The sequence below is a fragment of the Danio rerio genome, chromosome 2, assembly GCF_052040795.2.
Source record: "Danio rerio strain M-AB ecotype USA chromosome 2, GRCz13ab, whole genome shotgun sequence".
NCBI lineage: Eukaryota > Metazoa > Chordata > Actinopteri > Cypriniformes > Danionidae > Danio > Danio rerio.
The window spans coordinates 2978951-2995000 of record NC_141022.1 but is presented as its reverse complement, the minus strand read 5'-3'; the positions used below and the strand labels follow the sequence as shown (position 1 = coordinate 2995000).

The following is a 16050-nucleotide window of genomic DNA, read 5'->3' as shown; positions in this document are numbered from 1 at the left end:
TCAAGTATTTTGACTTCTAGATAAATTGTTTGTGTGCAGACATGCATAATGCTTAGAGTTTTATTTTATTTTTATTTATTTTAATATATATATATATATATACATATATTGTTTTTTTACAATTGTGAGAAATGCACTGACATTTTGGTTTTTAATAAGAAATAGAAGACTTGTGTTATTAATATTATTATTTTTATTATTATTAAATATGCAAAAAATATTTATTTATTTATTTATTTGCCAGCTGTAGAAACAAATAGAAAATGTGCTTATCAAATAGCTTATCAAGGACTGCTGCAGTCGTAGTGGGTCTTTACAGGACACGTTCATGTCTGGCCATATGGGGTCTGATCTGAGGGTCTGCAGCCGCTTTCCATGGCATTTAAAGGCTGTATTGTAAATGTCCCAGGGCGTATGTCCACCATCTGCTCCAGATACAAAGCGATTTGTCGGGCCATGCTAACCTTTGGACTGAAATCAGTGACAGGAGCTGCTACGTCTGGTTTATTAAAGTGTTTTGCACAAAACTGATACATTACATTTAATTTGAGTTTAATTATAGTAAGTGATGAACTCTTGACTTTTTGGTTTTTGATGACTTATAGAAGGGAGAACTCTTTAAAATATTGGAATCCATTTTTAAAGTGTGGATGCATAACTTATAATGAGTATTTCTGTTATCATATAAACATTATTTGCATATTTCAGTAAAACCTGAACACAGGTTACAACAATGAAACATTTGTGTTCAGACATGAATGATGCTTTGAGTTTTTGTTTAGTTTTTGTCTGTTTTGTTTGATTTAATTTATTTAGTTTGTTTTGTATTGTTTGTTTCATTTGATTAGTTTTTTGGTGTATTTTTGTTTTGTTTCATTTGTTTTGTTTGTTTGTTTTGTTTTGTTTTTTGCTTAGTTTTGTGTTGTTTTTGTGTTTTTTATTTCGTTTTGTGTTGTTTTTTGTTTTTTGTATTGTTTTTTTTTTGTTTATTTTTGTTTATTTTTGTTTTGTTTGATTTATTTTGTTTGTTTGATTTGTTTGTTTTGCATTTGTTTTATTTTTTGTTTCATTTCGTTTTGTGTCGTTGTTTTGTTTTGTTTGTTTGATTTGTTTTATTTTTTGTTTGTTTGTTTGTTTGTTTGTTTGTTTGTTTTGTTTGTTTGTTTGATTTGTTTTGTTTGTTTTGTTTGTTTGATTTGTTTTGTTTGTTTTATTTTGTTTGTTTGTTTCATTAGTTTGTTTTGCATTTGTTTTGTTTTTTTGTTTCATTTCGTTTTGTGTTGTTTTTTTGTTGTTTTGTTTCGTTCCGTTTCATTTGTTTTGTTTTGTTTTGTTTTGTTTTGTTTTGTTTGATTTGTTTTGTTTGTTAGATTTTTAAAGTTTTTTTTGTTTGTTTCGTTTGTTTGATTTGTTTTGTTTGTTCATTTGTTTGATTTGTTTTGTTTTTATTTTTATTGCTTTTTCTTTTTCTTTTGTTTCATTTTTTGTTTAATTTTGTGTTGTGTTTATGTTTTCTGTTTTTGTTTTGTTTTGTGTTTCGTTTCTTTTTTTTACATAAAACACATTGGTATACAGACATGCATAATGCTTTAAATTTTATTTTTTATTTTATTTCATTAATATATACAGTAAATTAGGTATGTGCAACTAATAGAAATTCTATTTTGATTTTGACCTCCAACATATGAAAAAATGTTATTCGAGATAAAACCGAGAACGCACGCTACTGTGTATGTGTGCATAAAGCGTTACGAATGAAACGGCATGTGAAAAATATGTTTAATTCAATTTAATTTAGTTTAATTCAGTTCGTACAACAAAAGTAAAGAAATTCAAATTTCTTTCAAATTATTTGTATACAGGCAAGCATAATGCAGCTTTTATTTATATATTTTTTTTATTTTCCAGAATTGTGAACATTATTTTACTGCAACATTGCTGTTTGAGTCATAGTTTTATTTATTTATTTATTTATTTATTTATTAAATACATGTATTATCATTTATTAATTTATTTAATTAATTAAAAAAATTTCAGTTGGAGCAAAATTAAACTGAATAAACTTGATTAGAATTGTAATAATTAGATTTTACTTATTTTATTGTTTTATTTTATTTTATTTACAGAAAGAAAAATTTAGAACTTTGTCGTAGTATTTTGTTATTCTAAAAACTCATTATAAAATCTTTATTATTATTATTATTGTTGTTATTGTTGTTGTTGTAGTAGTATTACAATTATCAATGAATATGATCATTTTTAAAGCTCTGCGCTTTGCAACTTTGTTTTGAAATAGATTAGAAATAACCATTAACATTTTATTTAATGCTGTTGGACAAAATTAGTTCATTCTACTTATTTAAAAAAGCACAGACAATCAAACATATTCAAAATATAAGAAAAACTTATTGTCCAATTTATCAGGCTTTCTGAAAAACAGTGAATCAAACCGAACCTCATCAAGAATAATACAGCTAAACAATATAGAAGATAATAATGAAATAACTTTATAGATAACAAATAACAGAAAGACATAAAACCTCAATCTGTCATCCTTAAAAAACCTTAACAAGCTCACAGCAACAATCAATGAAGCATTATTACAAGGGATTACATACAGCAATGCATTCCACTCAAATATAATAATAATAAAAAGGATGCAAGAGCCTATTTAAAAAGCTAGACGGTCTAATTTGAGAATTGAAACGCTCTCTGCACGTAGAAGAGGCTTAACACTGTCATCATATAATGCTCATCTATTTGTTTCTGCGTTTATCCGGGACTTGTGCTGTGCTGTAGGTGGATTTCTTTTTTTTTAACGTTGGCAGATGGCAGGCGGGGATCAGAGGCTATCTGTTTCAATGACAATATAGCAACTAATGGGGATCCAGCAATATCGACTAGAACGAAACAGGCTTAGAAATGTGCGCTGTGGCGTGTGTGATAGGAAAATGAAATTGCCGTCTGCCTTTGGATCATCACTGCAGGGGTTTAGCATTGCTCTGGAGGATTACGGGGAGGTGTTAAATAACGTGTGCTGGAAACCATGATCTTTTATTATTATTATTTATTATTATTATTATTATTATTTTATTTTTTTTTAGCACTGGCTAGCAACTTGTTTCCATTTCTGTAAAATGATAACGCTCCATCTGTACAAAATAATAATAATAATAAAAAAATCATCCCAGTTTAGAATTATATATTATATATATATCTATATATTATGTACTTAAAGTCAAAAGCCTCTAAATGTCACTTTAACCTAACATGTGTTTGGACTGTGGGGGAAACCGGAGTCCCCGAAGGAAACCCACGCCAACTCGATGAGAACATGCAAACTCCACACAGAAATGCACACTGGCCCTGCCGGGACTCGAACCAGGGACCTTCTTGATGTGAGGTGACAGTCCTAACCACTAAGCCACCTCTTTAAAGTCACTGAAAGAAAAAAAAAAAACATTAACGCTTTAAAACTTTTTATAGCTCCTATCGAGGGAGACGGGGTTGTCATTTTTTGTGGAAAAATGTTTTTTAATTTTTTCATTGAACCTTTTACTTTAATCACTGAGACATTAGGGATAGAAAAAATATATAAATAATCAAGCGTAAAAACAACCCTGACTGCTCGTGCAATTTAGTTTCTAGAAATAGTCAGTTTCCACTTAAATTTGGTCAGGGAATTGTCCAGAAGACAAAAATAAGGATATTTATTTTATGGTAAGATGTTGGTCTGCTCTAGATCCAAACAAAACTGAAAAACAGACTTCTCTTTAAGAATGTTATCACGTAAATAGTTTGCAGAGTTTGTCCCAGAGAAAACATTTAGTGTGTTCTTCATATAAAAATAAAAGCTTTGCTCGGATTGAGAAGACTGGGATTATTTAATGTATTATTTGGTTTTACTTACTATATTTTTGGTAAATACAGAAAACATTTTACAAAGAACTTTTATTCTAAATCTTGAAACAAATTACCAAATTTTAATACTAATTGCTGCTATTGCTGTTATCCATTATAATATTCATTGGTACTTTTTACAAGATAGGCTAGAAAAATCATTAAGCTCTACAATATCATCATCATCATCATCATCATCATCATCATCATCATTATTATCATTATTATTTAATTGTTCAATATTCAAGTGGCCTTATTCTGACTGAGGAAAGTTGAATGTGCTGGTCAGTTTGTTATTTTCCTAATAAATGACAATAGGCTACAGTTTTTAATTTATACAATGTAATAAATTTGTGTTTTATAATAAGTTTTTTTCTTTATTTTTCTTTATTCCACATTTTGTCAATATTTTGGTACGTTAAAAAGTGTGGTTATGATGACCATCAGACAAGCTAATCTAGATAAAAATTAAGCTTAAAAGTTTTTAAAAATGCAATATTTAAACCTCATAATTAAAGAAGAAATGAATTAAATAACTGCAAAAAGGTCCACATTTTGGGCAAAATGAACCAATTTTTGTAGACTGGCTACGAAGCCCATACACCACAAAAATAAATTAATAAATAAATAATAATAACAGTTGAAGTCAGAAATATATAAAGTTAAGGTCAGAACTATTAGCCCCTCTGATTTTTTTTCTTCTTTTTTAAATATTTCCCAAATTATGTGTAACGTAATTTCAGCTAGAATAAAGCAGTTGAATTTTTTTTATTTACCATTTTAATGAAATTTTTTTAGCTACTTTAATCTATATATATTTTTTCAATAGTCTACAGAACAAACCATCGTTATGCAATAACTTGCCTAATTACCCTAACCTTTAACCTTATTAAGCCTTTAAATGTCACTTTAAGCTGAATGCTAGTGTCTTGAAAAATATCTAGTCTAATATTATTTACTGTCATCATTTCAAAGATAAAATAAAAAAATAAATCATTTATGAGCTATTAAAACTATTATTATTAGAAATGTGTTGAAATAATCTTCTCTCTGTTAAACAGAAATTACGGGAATATATATATATATATATAACTATGAATATAATATATATATATATATATATATATATATATATATATATATATCAGCAAAAAAAAAAAATATATATATATATATATATATATATATATATATATATATATATATATATATATATATATATATATATATATATATATCAGCAAAAAGTGTCAATAAGAGTTAATATAAAACTAAAGCCAGATTTGCAAGCCGAGATGTTTTGACAAGCAGACTCAACTGTTCAAGAATGTATGCAATAAAAAAGGCAAATATTAAAACCATTGCTGAAAGATGTATTTCAGAAGCCAGTGAAAATGTTTTACCCAGCATTGAATCTGCATATATTCATCGGTTGCATTGCACGGTGTGGACGCGGACCGCTGTGAAACCACCTTCTGCCAACATAAAGCACAGCACTGAATGCGCGGCTTGTGCGAAAGGGGCGGGGCCCGCGTGTCGAGGTGTAATGAAACCCTTGAGACCGTAAGCCAATAAAATCGCTCCCCCTTCCCTTGTGAGCCAATCAGAATCCAACATTCTCTTGGCAATACCTGCCTCTTTCACTCTCCGCTTCAATATGTACTACAGCCAGAGGTTCAGTGAGGGTTACCGACGTGTTCGTGTCTGGAGCCGTTTTGTCAATGAAGACAACTTTCTTTTTTATTAATAGATAACATTAATATAATGTTTGTCATCAGAACGCGACGTCAACGGATTTGTTTGACATTACTTTGTCAAATTTGTTTGGCGTTTATCCTCACAATGCGGCTGTCAGATCCACATCTGCCTCAAAACTAACGTAAAGCGCATGTCAGTTTAGTGATTGATGTGAAACTTTGTTAGACTCGTGAGGTATTTAGCAGCATGTTTTGAGTTACTTGCTTATAAATAAGCAAACTTTAAGCGTATTGAACACATTTGCGCCTGAGTAGCTGTGCCAGAACTGTAAAGCCCGAATATTGTGTGTATTTTGCTTACATTTACCACATCAGTTTCCGTTAAGACCGTTTCAACCGTTACTTTTCGCCGTTTTTGATGTCTTGAGAGAAAATGAAGCAGCTCGGAGTCTGAGGGACACCGCTTTATTATGCCGCTTTTTTACCTCAGGGCTGAAGGGAAATTTAAAAGACCTAAAAATAAAGTGTCGGTTTCTACTCCACAAAGAATCATTTGAACTTCCTACCGCAGAAGAGAGAAGGACATAAATAGTTCTGACATGTGGATGTAATTTCAGAAAAAAAGAAAGAAAAGGCAGACAGATGCAGAGAAATAAAACGCGAGCGGGAGAGAGAGAGTGGGAACAGTTTGAATCGAGCCTGCAAAGCTGTGACAAGGAAAAAGCCGTGAGAGAATATTCATACTTTTTTATATACCAGCAAACGATGTACTAATGGGAGGGGAGGAGATGGAAGCGAAATGACTGGCTCTTTGAAGGCGCTTAAACAGACGTAAACACCAGAGAAATCCCATTTTAAACTGACAGCACATTTGCGTGAACTTGCGTCGGGATGGGAGCCACGCTTATCGTACGCACTTTAGGCTTTCTCTTCTGCGGCACCTTGCTGAGTTTCGTCTATGGTCTGGTAAGTGTCTTTCTTTCTTTCTTTCTTTCTTTCTTTCTTTCTTTCTTTCTTTCTTTCTTTCTTTCTTTCTTTCTTTCTTTCTTTCTTTCTTTCTTTCTTTCTTTCTTTCTTTCTTTCTTTCTGTTAATTGTCATGAAAGCAATGCTCATTTGTGCGGTGTTCGTTCTTGATGATGTGTCTTGCTGACTCTCCTAATCCACTTCAACACTTAATATTGCCTGACTGTTGAATGTCAAGGATGGATAGTGGCAATTGTCTAAATACTGGCTAGCATTTAGGGATATCACTAGCCCTAGGGGGTGCCACAGTCTCCTCTTTTAATTCATCAAGCTTGTCTAAAAGCCTTGTGTTGAGAATTGATGCTCGCTGTCGTATTTCCACTGTATGGCACGTAGACTGAAGATGCTGTCTGTTGTTAATGCTTTATGGCTTATTTGTTACAACTTTGTACAGTAGCTACCATCATATAAATCTAATTTATTATAAACTTTAGGTTTACCTATGCATTGATAATCATCTTTAGAAATAGTGCTTTGATGCAGGCATCTGAGAAAAAATATATACAGTCAAAATCCGTAAATTTACATTTTCTGTATTTTGTGATTCATGTTTTTTTTATTATTGTTATTATTTATTTATGGCTTTTATTTGCATTATGGTACCTTGATCTTTTGTCTAACAACTTTTGATGTTGCAAAAGTGACTTTTATTGACATTTCTTTTGTAGTTTGATGTGATTTATTGTCTGGTTTGGTGTTGCACGCTACAAAAACCTGGTAATACACTAAAAAGTGATTCAAATATGGTTCCTTGGATTTACAATGTTTTAAAGTTAAGTGGCTGTAAACTATTTATTTGGGCTGAATTTAAACAAACTAAGTTGAACATTACTAAATTTAATTTTAGTTTAAATTCAACACATATAAATAGTTTGCAACAGTTTTGCAGAAATACTTTTTTCAGTATAATCTGTCAGTATTTTTTTTTTTAATTTTACAGACTTAATTATTTATATATTATGTATTATACAATATATAATTTTGAACCACTAAAACATTAGTATGAAGTTTAATACAACATTTTTTTGTTGCTTGCTCAAACTACTTATTTAAAATGAGTTGAAAACACAAATCTTGAGATTTTATTGGAGCAACTTAATTATTTTATGTTTAATCCATTTAAATTTGTAAAATAATAATAATAATAATAATAATAATAATAATAATAATAATAATAATAATTTAACCTAATTCATTTAGGTTGTCCCAACACAAAACGATTGTGTGGAACCTAAATTTTTTTTTACAGTGTACACAGTTTAATTTTCATAATCGAAAATAGACTGCCGAATCCAACATCTCATAATAAAATCATAATACAAGCCAGCATAATACATAATACAAGCTCATAATATCTCATAATACAATTCACAAATAAACAAACAAAAAAAAACCCTCAAAATTATGAAATACGGAACCTGCTAATTAAAATATAATTATTAAAAACAGGCATTCTTACTCAGTGATGTGATGTGGCATGTAAAAGGATGCTGCTTTTTCCACACTTTTTATACATCATCAAATACGTTCCATTAAAATTCTAACCACCCAAAAATTGAAGCTGAAAATTGCAGTTTGTCACAGCATAAACAAGAAAGTTATGCGTTGTCATTACAAGATAATGAAGATTATAAGAAGATCAATATGTCAACAAGCATGCATATGTTAGTCTATTCTCACTCTCGAAGCTGTTAAAAAATGATTTTTTAGTTGCTTATCCTATATTCATTATTTTCAATATATTAAAAGTATATACTAAATATACACTGAAAAAGATTATTCAAATTTGATTCTTTGCATTTACTGTTTTATTTTTAAGGTAAGTGGTTGTAAACAATTTATTTGGGCTGAATTTAAACAAATAAATTAAGTTGAACATTGGCATTTTAATTTGTTTGTTTAAATTTAACTTTGCAACAATTTTGCAGACATCATTTTTTCAGTGTATATGCATATATTCAGTTCTACATTTACAAAAAAAGTCATTCTTATTTGAGCACCAAACCACATGGCCACCCTCAGGGCTGGCCTGCGGGTTTCTGGGGCTCCAGGCAAGATCATGGAAATAGGCCCCACTAATATTGACATAAAATATTAGTAAAGCAAAAGTAAAGTTTGAAGTAAAACACCTACAAATAGTTTTAGCTAAAGTTTGTGTGTGCATGGGGCAGGAACGGACTACAGTATTGGTGTGACGACTACATTGTAAAAAATATGCGTTAATTAACAGTGGCCGTATTTTGTGATGTGTTCCGTTTATTTTTGGTTGTGAATTGCATTATGGGATGTTGATCTCTGCTCTGTCAACATTTGATGTTGAAAATTCAACTCTACAGGTTAACAAATTGTCTTTTATTGACATTTGAGCCGTTTGAAATAATTTAATGTATACAAAATAATATATAGAGAATTAAGTCTGTTGACTAAAGAGAAAATGTACTGGCAGTTTTTTGTACTGCAATATACAACACCAACACAGACAATATATCACTTTAAACTAGTAAAATTTTTAATAAAAGTCACTTTAAAAAAATTTCAAGGTTTAAAGTTTAAGGTCCCAAAATGCAGAAAAAAATCACAAATTAATCACAAAATACAGAAAACTGCAAATTTACGCATATTTTCTACTTTGTGGAACAATACTTCGTTCTTTGTTATCATATTTCGACTTTTATCACTTCACCTAAATAGTGGTGTGACAAATAAAATACTGAAGATGAATAAGTCATGTAAAAATGAATACTTGAGTTCATAGAAATTGCTTGTGTAATTGCATTACAGAATGCTTGAAATTCCATGTCAGCTACTCACATATCTGCATATTAAAAGAGACTGCATGTCTTATACTTCACTAAAAACATTTTCTTTTGTAAATATTAATTGCCCAGTTTTTTTTTTTTATATTTGTCACATGCTTATGTCTTTATATTCATTATTTTTGAGAAAACAGGACAACTTTGGCAACAGAATCACTGCTTCTGCCATACAAATATGCTTAAGAAGCAGGCATTATGACTTTGTGGCTTTTTGAAATGCTTCTCCAAGACCTCTTTTGTGAATTTCTGACATATCGAGCATGTTTGAGGACAGTTAAGTAGGTGAAAGTGAAGTCTGTGCATAATAATTTGGTAGTCTACTGATTGACATCCACAATGCATGCCTGACATGAATACATTAGGTATATTGTCAATACTTTTATTACAGTATGTTGCATGTCTACAGCTGATGTACACTCACCGGCCACTTTATTAGGTACGCCTTACAAGTACCGGGTTGGACCCCGTTTAGCCTTCAGAACTGCCTTTATCCTTTGTGGCATAGATAAAGCAAGGTACTAGAAATATTCCTGAGGTTTTGGTCCGTATTCCCATGACAGCATCATGCAGTTGCTGCTGATTTGTTAGCAGCACATCCATGATGCCAATCTCCTGTTCCACCACATCTCAAAGGTGCTCTATTGGATTGAGATCTGGTGACTGTGGAGGCCATTTGAGTACAGTGATAACATTGTCATGTTCAAGAAACCAGTCTGAGATGATTCACGCTTTATGCTTCATCCTGCTGGAAGGAGCCATCAGAAGATGGCTGCAGATCATGTTGGCCATGCCTAAATGCATTGAGTTGCTGCCATGTGATTGGCTGATTAGAAATTTGCGCAGTTGGACAGGTGTACCTAATAAAGTGGCCGGTGAGTGTATATTTATAAATCTTTAGCACTATTTTTGGTTGTTACCATCACTGTGGCTTGTGTGTCAACTTGCAGCATTGGCGTTTACACCATACATGTGTTGCTACTGTATTATATCAGTGGCACTTTCTCAATAGAGAACAAAAAAAGAAAAGGTTTGTTCAGCAATAACCACACTACAGTCATTATGTATATCTCCCGGTATCCTCCAGGAATGTTGGAGCTCAAAAGTCAAAGGAATTTACTTCAGAAAAACCCTCCATAAAAGCATTACAAATGAGTGATGGTGAACTGCAAGTCTCCATACAGTCTATTTATATGAAGATCAGAGGAACTTAAGGCTTTAATCTCTGAAAATGATCGCACTCCATTAGGGCAGGCGCATATTATGCAAAAGATAAATATGAAGTTTGTAATGCAGTTCGTCATGAGACACACAAGAGCCAATGGCGTTTCAAAATCAAAGCTGACATAACAAATCTGCAAATTAGGAACGTGATCACAGTTTATGCTGTGGATGGAGTTGAAAATCAGTCGTTTTAGATCTGTTACATCATATAAAACGGTTGTTTGGCATCAAAAGGCATGGCGTATATTTGTAAATTTATAGTAACAAAAATGATTCATGTGTATAGTTTTTGTTGAATCAAATTAACTTTTCTAGTTATCTCAACTTACGTCAAACAAACCGGTTAAAAATTGTAAGTAAAGCTTCGTAAACATTGTAGTTCATTTTGTACATTCTGACTAGTTGTATCTGTCTGTTAATGTTGATTGATTGGGTTTGGCGTAGGGTTAAGTGCTCTAAATGATTATTCGTTTTTAGATCTGTTACATTACATAAAACTGTTGATTGGCAACAAACAGCTTGAAATATACACTACCAGGCCACTTTATTAGGTACACCTTACTAGTATCAGGTTGGACCCCATTTTGTCTTCAAAACTGGCTTAATCCTTCGTGGCATAGATTCAACAAAGTACTGGAAATATTCCTCAGAGATATTGGTTCATATTGACATGATAGCATCACGCAGTTGCAGCAGATTTGTTGGCTGCACATCCATCCCATCTCAAAGGTGCTTTATTTGATTGAGCTCGGGTGACTGTGGAGGCCATTTGTGTACAGTGAACTCATTGTCATGTTCAAGAAACCAGTCTGAGATATTTCACGCTTTTTGGCATGGTGTGTTATCCTGCTGGAAGTAGCCATCAGAAGATGGGTACACTGTAAAGGGATGGGCATGGTCAGCAACAATACTCAGGTAAGCTGTGGCTTTGACACGATGGTCAGTTGGTATTAATGGGCACAAAGTGTGCCAAGAAAAATATCCCCCACACCACATTACTCAAAAAATAAGTTGGACAGGTTTACCTAATAAAGTGGCCGGTTAATGTATGTATATTTCTATTTGTAAGTTTATGGTAAAAAAAACAAAAACAAAAAAAAAAAAAAGATTTCTGCCTATTGTTTTGGTTGAATCAAATTAACTTTTCCAGTCATCTCAACTTACATCAAGCAAACTGACTAAAAATAGTAAACTTTAGGGGGGCTAATAGTTCTGACTTCAACTGTGTGTATATATATATATATATATATATATATATATATATATATATATATATATATATATATATATATATATATATATATATATAGTTGAAGTCAGAATTATAAGCCCCCCTAAATTATTAAACCCTCGTTTATTTTTTCCCCAATTTATTTTTCAACACATTTCTAAACATAACAATTTTAATAACTCATTTCTAATAACAGATTTATTTTATCTTTACCATGATGTCTGTAAATAATATTTTAATAGATATTTTTCAAGACACTTCTATACAGCTTAAAGTGACATTTAAAGGCTTAACTAGGTTAATTAAGTTAACTAGGCAGGTTAGGGTAATTAGGCAAGTTATTGTATAACGATGGTTTGTTCTGTAGATTATCGAGAAAAAATATAGCTTAAAGGGGCTAATAATTTTGTCCCTAAAAGGGTTCATAAAAATTCAAAACTTCTTTTGGTCTAGCCGAAATAAAACAAATAAGACTTTCTCTAGAAGAAAAAAAATATTGTCAAACATAGTGTGAATATGTCCTTGCTCTGTTAAACATCATTTGGAAAATATTTTAAAAAGAAGATTTTTTTTTCTTCTGACTTTAACTGTATGTATATATATATATATATATATATATATATATATATATATATATATATATATATATATATATATATATATAGTTGTAGTTCATTTTGTACAGTCTAACTAATTGTGTCTGTTTAATGTTGATAAATGATTGGATTTGGGGTATGTGATTACAATGTACCAGTGGTTTAATGGTTTAATGCACTATAAATAAACAAGTTTGGTGGTATACATTGAAAATCAATCATACCATGACATATAATCAAGAAATATTCCTTTGTTGTTGTTTAGGTGGTATCTGTGTAAGTGATTTATGTTTGGTGATGATCGCTCTGGTGTTTAAAGTGCATTCTTAGTCTTTTATTCTATTCATTATTGTTTTCTATGTTTTTCTGCACAGCCAACATAGCTTTATTATATCCAACCAGATTTTCCCGCTTAATTTTTTTTACTTTTTCATATTAGATTAATGTAATGTTGGTAATGTAGATGTAAAACCGTGAATGTAGAATAAAATATTATTAGACTGACCTGAAGTCTATACTAAACAGAATTGTCTCATTATCCTAAGGTTTTTCCGTTATGTAAAATAAAGCATTATATAGCACAAATAAATTAGTTTTTTTCTGTCTTAAACTGTGTTTTGGCATTATTTGTTTGCATTTATTAGTGCATACATTATTATATCTTCACAAAAAATGCAGTCATGGTGCATATAAAATTAAATTAAGTTACTTTTGTGTTTATTAATTTCAAGCTTAACTGCACATTAGCCACACAGAGATCTCACGCTGCATGTATTGTTTGACATTACCTAACAGACGTTAATATAGTGTACAGAATAGAATAAACAGATATTTTTTTTTAACAGGAATGTAAAACTCACTTGGCAACACAGTCACTCCTAAAGTGCTTTTGTCTTTGATCCAGATTTGAATTAATTCATTTATTTCACTTCAACAGATGAGACCAAACACGTGAGTCTGACCTGAATCTAAAAGCATGTCTTCATTACTTTACACATCTCAGTGACTGATAGAGGAAGTCCCGAGTGATAGATAACCTTTACATGTTTCCATTGGTGTTCCTTAATTAAATTAAGGGAAATAGATTAAGTGTGAATCAATTCATATTGAAAAGATCTGTGTAATCAATATTGACTATGAGGAAACAATCACTTGGCTGTAGTTGATGGTGGTTGAATAAATTAAATGTGACCCCGGAGTGCAGAACAATGTGTCAAGTGTCAAAAAAATTATATACAGTTGAAGTCAGAATTATTAACCCCCCTTTGATTTTTTTTCTTTTTTTAAATATTTCCCAAATTTTGTTTAACAGGGCAAAGAAATTTTCACAGTATGTCTGATAATATTTTTTCTTCTGGAGAAAGTCTTATTTGTTTTATTTCGACTGGAATAAAAGCAGTTATTAATTTTTTAATAAACATTTTAAGGACAAAAATATTAGCCCCTTTAGGTAGGATAGTATAGATCCCTTTCATTGGGATAGGATAGTGGAGAACAAACAGGAAAGCATTGGGAACAGAAAAATTTTACAGCAGCAATCACAATACCGTGATACCGTGACACTATATTTATATTTTTATCCTAGGTTATCATACTGTACCGTCAGAGTCTTATACGACCCATGCCTAAATTCCAGTTCACTGTTTCAAAGAACAAACATCGTTTTGATTTTTAAAGAATATTTAGACATTGAATTGGTACATGAAAAAGAAAATCTGAAAATATAAGAACAATAATAGATGTAAACAAAAAAAGTGTAAGAACAAAATAACTCGTTTAAGTCAAAAGACTTTTTAAGCATCTCAGGCACCTCTACAGACAATTTTTGTATCAATAATCAGGCAGATTCCGAGACAGAAACACCAACATGTTTATCAAGATCTTCCTTTGGGAACAATGTTACCAGCTGTGCTGAACATTCTTTCTGAGCTTGTCCTTGTTGCACAAATGCTCATGTATTTTTATGGGGTCATTTTTGACCAAATCTGAATTGGCAGAGGCAAAGGAAGATGTCATTTATCTCTTTTACTATGTTGTCTTTTAATTTGCTGTACATGGGTGGAATGGCAGTTTTAAATACTGTTTTTTTCAATCATGTTAAACAGCTGCATCTCTTCAGCTATATAGTGATTTATTAAAAACCAAGTAAAAACCAAAGTCGATCATGACTTGTAGCCTAATCATCTTAAATTTCTATGTAGACACTATATATCAAGACTCCAAAATGAACAACCCTTATTTTCATATATCGCGGCAGGCCTAGACTTAATGTCACTGTATTGTTTACAATTTTATTACAATTTTAATACCTATGTATATTTTTTTAGACCACATTTTATGTACAATGTATATACTGTAAATTTTCTTTTTCTTAAACTCTACTATTTTTTATATATTTTTTATATTAATGTTAAGCACCTTGGGTCTGAGAGTAACGCAATTTCGATTCTCTAAATGTCTTGTACATGTGGCTGAATTGACAATAAAGCTGACTTTAACTTTGACTTTGACTTGGGTTCAATCCATTGAGGGAAAGGGTCTGAGAAAACTGTCAGATTATTATATATTTCTCAAATATTTGTATTATTATTTTTGTATTGCTTCTATTTTTTTAACCAAATATCGGAACCCAAAAAGTACAGTATCATCAGCAGTCAGCAAGGAGACCTCAATATATAATGAATAAACGAAATGCACAAGTCTCTTCACACACACACAGCTTTGAATATCATGGACTGCCTCCAGAAATCTTGACAGGCAAAATGCTTCTCGCTGAAATATTTGTGCTAGCTGTGTCACCTATTTAGCTGGCTGTAAAACTGGCATTGAGTTACTCACACTCCAACATTCTTCGGGTGGAAAAGGTGGGGGAAAATCCTCACGAAAGGTCAAGGGAAGTCAAGTAAACAACATTTTCTTGAGTCAAACACTGCCTTTACCACACCATTGAAGCCGAGGCCTTAACTATTAACACACGCGTTATGAACTCTGAGTCATGAACTGTTGCCAATACACGCTGTATGTCAGTAATCGTCTCTATCATCCAGAAATGAAGGATGGCGCTTTCACTAGAGGTATTTTCTTCTCTCTTGCTTTCATCTTTAGCAAGGAGTATTCAACTCTCAAAGAGGAATGTTGACTTCTTAGTGGGAGTACGCTTTTGTGTGCACTGATCTTCGTCTGCTTGTTGTGTTAGATTTAATGTGTAGAGGTTGCAACCTTCAAAAACGCACAAAGGTAACATTAACGTGCAGTGACCCCCAGTCACCGGTGCTGCTTTCTTCTCATTGATGTTTATTCTTAACTGTGAACGATTTGTAATTAACTTAGTCTGCCTTGCTCAGGGGGGAAAAGTCCCAAAGGAAGGACGGATGTTCAGATTTACATTACACAAACATACTCAATAGTGCACATCTTTACCATATCCATTCATAGAACTGATAATTGTGTGTTAGCAATGTATGCAAATGCATCTACTGTATTAAAGGGGTAGTTCGCACAAAAATGCTAATTTACGCACCTTCAAAACCTCTTAAGAGTTTCTGTCTTTTTATTCCAGATATT

General features: G+C 31.6%; 1 protein-coding gene across 4 annotated transcripts in view; it reads left to right on the top strand.

Moving 5' to 3' along the window:
- The window catches only part of pth1r (parathyroid hormone 1 receptor), a 217854-nt gene that overhangs the window by 50847 nt on the left and 150957 nt on the right, over positions 1-16050 (top strand). For 2 of the 4 annotated variants that reach the window (XM_087238787.1, XM_087238789.1), the window contains exon 1: positions 5555-6563. The exons of 1 other annotated variant lie outside the window; for it this stretch is intronic. In XM_087238787.1, the coding sequence (XP_087094913.1) occupies positions 6489-6563 (75 nt within the window). In that variant the 5' untranslated portion in view covers positions 5555-6488. 4 annotated transcript variants of the gene reach the window in all.